General features: G+C 34.3%; 1 protein-coding gene across 1 annotated transcript; it reads left to right on the top strand.

Annotated features, from left to right (window-relative positions):
• Positions 1-6,121: 6,121 nt before the first annotated feature.
• LOC131638959 (uncharacterized) lies at positions 6,122-6,840 on the top strand. Its single transcript, XM_058909484.1, has one exon. The coding sequence runs from the start codon at positions 6,204-6,206 to the stop codon at positions 6,660-6,662; it is 459 nt and encodes a 152-aa protein (XP_058765467.1). The 5' UTR covers positions 6,122-6,203; the 3' UTR covers positions 6,663-6,840.
• The last annotated feature ends 594 nt before the right edge of the window (positions 6,841-7,434 follow it).

The raw sequence follows: 7,434 nt of genomic DNA, 5'->3' as shown, positions 1-7,434 counted from the left end.
ACATTGTTGCTTGTTATGAGAGTATCATCCACATAAAGCAACAAAATAACAAATGAATTACGAGGTCGAAATCTGAAGTGAACGCAATGGTCGAACTGACTTCTAATGAAACTTATATGTGCCATGAACTTTTCGAATATCCTATTCCACTGTTGAGGAGATTGTTTTAGTTTATATAAAGATCTCTTTAGCTTGAACGCATAATCCTTCCCCTTTTTGACATACCCTTCAGGTTTCATCATCAAGATCATTTCATCTAGATCACCATACAAGAATGCAGTCTTCACATCCATCTATTCCAGTTCAAGATCGAACTGTGCCACCATGGAAAGAAATATTTGAATGGACCTATGCTTCACGATAGGAAAAAACACATCATTGAAGTTGAAACCTTCTTTCTGAGTGAAATCCCTTGCGACCAACCTTGCCTTATATCTTTTTGATGCCACTCTTTCGATTCCTTCCGTAACTTTGAAAATCCATTTACAGCTGACTAACCTTGCTCCAGCAGGTTTCTTGATCAGTTCCCAAGTGTGATTATCATGAAGAGATTTCATCTCGTCATTCATGGCCTTCAGCCATTCAGTCTTATTTCAACTCCTCATAACTTCCTTATAGTCTCTAGGTTTTTTGTCTAGAACCTCACTTGCAAAGATTAAGGCATAAGTTATAAGGTCTGCATACCCAAGTCCAGGTGGCTTGATGACTCTTATCAGCATATCTATCAACAATAGGTAGTCATCGACAGTTTCCTCAACTTCCCCATCATCTTCTGCTTCTTCTTAGACTTCATCTGGGATATGAAATTCAGCATCAACATGCTCCACCTCAACAGGAATATATACATGTTCCAGCTCTTTGTCAGATAATTCTTCACTTCGACCAACATCATTAGTTTTCTTAAAATCCATTTCAGCTTCATTGAAAACTAAATCTCGACTGGTGATACTCTTATTGTAACCTGACTCTAGGCACCATAGCCTATAAGCTTTGAATCCTTCAGGGTATCCCATGAACATGCATTTCAGAGCTCTAGGTTCGACCTTGTCTTGCCTAATGTGAGCATAGTCTACACAATGAAATACTCTCAGTTTGTTGAGATTTAGTGGATTTCCCAACCAAACTTCTTCTGGTGTCTTCATATCTAATGCAGTGGAAGGGCATCTGTTTATTAGATATAATGCTGTCGAAACAGCCTCGGTTGAAAAAACATTCTTTAACCCAACACTAGTCAACATGCATCTAACTCTCTCCAAAATAGTTCGATTAAACCTTTCAGCCAAACCATTTTGCTGTGGAGTTCTTGTAGTAGTTTTAAGCCTTGCAATACCTCAATGCAAAACTCAAGGCCATTATCGGTTCTCAACCTATTGACCTTTCTGCCTGTCTGATTTTTGAACAGAGTCTTGCAACTTTTGAAATTCTCAAAAGTTTCATCCTTAGTCTTTTGGATGAATACCCATAATTTTGTGGAATAATCATCTGATATGGATAGAAAATACCTCGCTCGTGAATGTGATGGACATCTTATAGGCCCCCAAAGATTAACATGGATGTGATCAGGGGATCCATGTGTTCTTTGTTTTCCTTTGCTGAACTTCACTCTGCAAGATTTTCAAGTACGCAGGGTTCACAAAACTTCAGTTTTTCAACTTTGTCTCCACCAAACAGATTTTGTTTCCCTAATTCGACCATACCCCTTTCACTGACATGGCCCAATCTCATGTGCCGAATTTCAATCTTCGACAAAGGTTTCATGGATGCAACATTTGTCAAACCACTTACAACTTCAGCCCCAAGGGTATACAAGTTTTGTTTCTTCACGCCTCTCAAGACTTCCTTCGACCCCTTCATGACTTTTAGGATACTTTTCTCTCCTTGGAAAAAATATCCTTTCTTGTTAAATTCACTAAGCAGAATCAAATTTCTCTTTAAATCATGTATATACTTGACTTCAATAAACAATCTTATTGACTCATCATGGAGCTTGAATCTCACAGATCCAACACCTGCAATCTTGCAAGCTTTGTTATTTCCCAGCAATACGGACCCACCATCTTGATCACATAATTCCTCGAACAAGTCTTTGTTTGGAGTCATGTGCCAAGTGAAACCTGAATCCATAATCAACTCCTTACTAGAGCCACTGCTCAAAACCACAAGAACATCAGATGAGTTGAAATCATCTTGAACAATGGATGTGTTGCCATTATCCTTAACTCTATGATCTTTTGGGCGTTCAGGGCATACCTTTCTTGTGTGACCCTCCTCCTTATTACAATGATAGCATCGAATACCAGATGCTTCGCCACTGTAAGACTTCTACTGACTTTTACCTTTCTTCTTGTCAAACTTACCATCCTTTTGCAAGAATTTTCCCTTAACGGTCAAACCTTCACCAACAGTCGAAGGTTTATGCTCATTTCATTTGTTCAAGTCCTTAGAATACATGGATGATTGAACTTATTTAAATGTCAAGGAACCCCTTCCATACAAGAGAGTTTCTTTGAACTGAGCATGTGATCGAGGAAAAGCACACAATAATAACAATGCTTGATCTTCATCATCGATCTTCACATCAATATTTTCAAGATCAAGAATTAGCTTGTTAAACTTATCCGACCGCTCAGTCAACACTTTGTCTTCAATCATCTTGAATGAGTACAAAGCTTACTTTAGGTAGAGTCGATTTACCAGCGATTTGGTCATGTACAAACTTTCAAGTTTCACTCATAACCCTGATGTCGTTGTCTTCTTTGATATCTGTCAAAGAACCTTATCACCAAGGCTCAACAAAATTGCGTTGTGGCCTTTCTCTATCATGGTTGTCTTTTCTTTTTCCATTAGCGCGACATCCATAGTAGCCGCTTCTTTCAACGCTACCAAACAATCTTGTTGAACCACTAGGGCTTTCATCTTCAAGCGCCATAGACCGAAATCGTTCACTCTGGTAAACTTTTTAATCTCATACTTTGTTGAAGGCACCTTCTTTATGCTCACAGCACCAATTTGTTGTGAAAAGGATGTCTCTAACAGAGTATAATAAGCAACACAATGAAAAGGCAAATATGATAAACAAGAAGAACAACAAGGAATGATTATAACTGCTATTATTTCCTTTCTCTTTCAATCAAGATTACAAGTTACAAGAATAACAAATAACCCTCTCACCCTAAATTAGGATTTACAGTATGCAATGATGAGAGACAAGTATGTTATTTATAATAAATCTAACATACTAAACTAATAGGCTTTTTCATAAATACTCATTATAAGCTAACTTTGGGTACAAGCTAACTTAAACAATTAGACATTACAAACAGGCCCAATTTGTAATACTAACAATCCTAGCATTTAGAAACCCACATACTAGAACACACTTTGACTACAGTATGTAGGTCTTCGACACATTCTCTGTCGAAACAGGAAGCTACTCTTTGACCCATTAGAGTTCGACCAAATTCTCACAATTTTTTACAACCTTGAATAACAAAAGATCCAAGGCAGTTGACAGTAGCTCAAAAAAATGATAATACAATGAAATCAAGGACAATTCAGATTAGTTAAAACAACATAATTTTAGGGATGCCTACAAATTTTCACGTAATCAACTAATACTGATTTTGATTCTGAAATTTTAATTATGAAAATATTGAAGCATATAATTTTCATGTAAGCAAGCATCATAATTTTGATTATGAAATTGGTACACTAAATCCAAAAAAAATAATGACGAAGTGTTGAGAATATATAGCAAGTGTGAGTGGTGGGTAGTCCCACATTGAATAGGAATGTGGTGACTTGAGCATTAATAATTGGGAGAACCCACTCACCTATCACCTTAAGGTTTTGGATGAATAAGTGGTGTGTCTCTCACAAAGGTGTCTAGTCCTACACTATATACCAATGCTCCCTAGTGAAAAACTCCCCCAACAAATGGTATCATGAGCCTTTGGTTCGAGAAAGGGACCGACTTAGTTGTATCGAAAAATCAACAGCGCCACGAGAGTGGTGAGTAAGAAACGTTATGTGTGGTACAAGTATGGGGGAGCATTGTGGAGTCAAACTTGAGGGGGAGTGAGGGGGAGCATTATGGACTCACACTTGAAGGGGAGTGTTCAGAATATATAGCAAGTGTATGTAGTAGGGAAATAGTCTCACATTAGATAGGAATGTGGTGACTTGAGCATTTATAAATGGGAGAACTCACTTGTTAGATCTGTTCAATGCATTGTGTATCTCTATCCATATAGAGGTCAAAAACAGAAAACCTTATGACTTCATATTCCATCAACTCATATCTCTTAAACTCATACTAGAATTCAATCAGAGAATGAAAGCGGAAGCGTACCAGGATTTTCCATTAAAATCGTTGAGGGTTGGAGGTATGTGATATTCCAATTTGTAGGGTTCCTTAGGGTTTTTTTAATCTCTTTAAGAGAGAATCTTGTTAAACCGTGTGTATCGACCGCTCTACAAATAAGGACTATAACCCATATAAATAATCGTATGATTATTTTTTAGTTTTCAATATTCTAATTTAACCCTTCATCATATTAGATATCCGCTTACGGTATTTACACAATAACCTTATATTTCATAACATTTATGTTTTTAACCATAAATTTAATATTAATTAAGACCACTATAATTTTAATTAGTTAAATAATAGTCTTAATATTTGTAATATTACATTTTAGATACAATAAAATAATAGAATAAAATTTACGAATAAAACTATTCTCACTAACATGTCAAATCCCATACATACTCGACCACAAAAATAACAGAATAAAATTTACGAATAAAACTATTCTCACTAAGATATACTTGATTATTGACAAGTAATTTGTAACATATTCCTCATAGACCAATCAATATTATAATCAAAGTAAATAAAGGATTCAATATTATCACTCTCTCTTAAGATAATTTATTTATCATTTATAACCTAAAAAGTTATCATTATAATACATCTATGAATGCTTGTTGATGAGTTTTGAGGTCTCTAATCCAATCCTAATAAAAGTTCAACTCACTTAAATTTCCTGAAACCAAAAAAACAATTATCGTTATAAATATTAATTTTTATATTAATTAACAATAAAATTATAATAGATTACATAAATTAATTTCACAAAAATCAATCAAAGAATACAAAAGCAAAAGTGTTGTTAGGCTTCCTTATATATATATATATATATATATATATATATATATATATATATATATATATATATATATATATATATATATATATATATATATATATATATATATATATATATATATATATATATATATGTTTGAGTGGCTATAAGCACCACACACAAAGTGGAGTCTGACAGGAATCTTTCTATCTTGTGCTAAGAGAATATATACTACTATACCTGATTTGCAATACAATACACCCATTTGTCAATTCATGTAAACCACTTAACAATATCATATAAAGTAGGAATGATTAAAAATTAGTTATTAATTCCTGAAAAGTGTATATCAAGTTAATACTTAATTTGAGTTTTTCATCCAAGTCTTCCTCACCCACCACTAAAAGAACCTTTACATTTGAGGTCCAAATGAAAAGAAAAGAATTCAAACAATTAAATAAAAAAGGAATATGTGTTTATATCAACTATGATTTTATGAGATTACTTGAACATATATTTTATTAAAAATTTAATTGACATGTATTAAGAGTGTAAATTTACATTGTCACTGGCAGTTAAACACAACTGTTAAATTTTTATAAATATTTAATTTTTTTATCACAAATAAAATATATATGTGAATGATTCTGACACACCGATGACGTAAAATATTTTACATTACACTGCATAATAATTATTTTATTTATTAAAAATCTAATTAAAAAGCTAAATGAAACCCGTGACACAGCAAACAAAATTTCCTAATCAATATTTTGTAGTATTAATCTGTTTGCTAACTTTACCTATATAACACATAAATCACAGAACAAAGATTCTATTCGTTTCTTTTAAAACAAAAACATTTCACGATTCCTTCGAACAAAGAAAACAAAAGCAACCAATCAATTCAATGTTCTCTTCAAGGGTAGTTTCGTCAAACCAGACAAAACTAAACTCTATATATCACCATGGAACAAAAACATTCCCTTAACAAAACTTTCAAACTTCCAAAAACTTGCCTCTAACAAACAATAACACAAACAGATTCAAGGCATGTTTGCAAAGAAGCTTACAACTGTTAACCCCTTCGCGAAGAAACGATCGCAGCATGTCGTCGTTTCATCGACACCAAACCCGAATACAAAGAAGCTATGGAGGCTTCCGCATGTCTTTGCTAGAATGCTCGAGCTTCCCTTTCCTTCAGACGCAGACGTTTCGATCGAAGAAACACCACAGTTTTTCCGATTCGTTGCTTCATGCAACAAGACGAATATTTTCAATTCCGGTGGTGTGCGTGCTCACGCAATCGAGATTCTTCCGGGGATAACTAAGATTGTGATTAAGAGATTCGACGGTGGTGATGTAGTGGTGGATGGTAAGCAGGAGAGACGGTCTTCTTTTAGTGTTGATTTGTGGCGGTTTCGGCTTCCGCCTTGCACGCAGCCGGAGAGAGTTACCGCCGTTTGCACCGGTGGAAAGCTGGTAGTGACGGTTCCCAAAATCAAAGGATAGAAGGAGTACATGAGAGGCATGCACTTTACGCTATAGTATGTATATATTCCACTTTAGAGGCTAAATTCTTCACGGGACTCGTATAGTCACACATATGAATTTATAACATATATGTGTGTGGTGTATATATGTATTTGGCCTCTTTTTTCATTCTAAATAAAACGAGGATTTCATGCCATATAAACTTACATGCAGGTCTCTTTAATAATTTCCTCATACACAAAAATCTATCTCTTTACTAATGTTTCAATGAAATTGTTTGTCTATACTATTATTTATTGGTTATTTATGAAACTATTTGACACACCTATAGTGTTGTACATAATGAAGAGTAAAAATCATGTATGTTTTGATTTAGACATGGAGCATGGGTTAATTTATTTAGAGTTGTTATATATTGATATTTCATTCTCGGATTTCATCTAAAAGTATTTGGGTCGAACTTGAATCCAGTCGTTGTATTAGTCAGAAATTTTCGACCAAAGCATGAATAAAGGTGTAAGAGTTTTGAAATCAAAAGACTAAGAAAGAATGATTAGTCGAAATGAAAGGTGTCGAAGAGTATTTTGTTTCGAGAGATCACAACTTAGATAGTCAAAATTTGCAGGAAAATTATATGTGGAGTGTTTACGGTGATTTCCGATAAACAACCGCTAGTCCTCCAAACTATAAAATATACTTTGGTTACTTGCAGGATCGACTAGATTGATCCTAGGACATAGTCAAACAATTGTCTCTCGATATGATTTGATTCATGTTTGTTTGTTCTGAC

The sequence above is a fragment of the Vicia villosa genome, unplaced genomic scaffold (assembly GCF_029867415.1).
Source record: "Vicia villosa cultivar HV-30 ecotype Madison, WI unplaced genomic scaffold, Vvil1.0 ctg.002494F_1_1, whole genome shotgun sequence".
NCBI lineage: Eukaryota > Viridiplantae > Streptophyta > Magnoliopsida > Fabales > Fabaceae > Vicia > Vicia villosa.
This window is presented reverse-complemented; position numbering and strand designations above follow the sequence as displayed.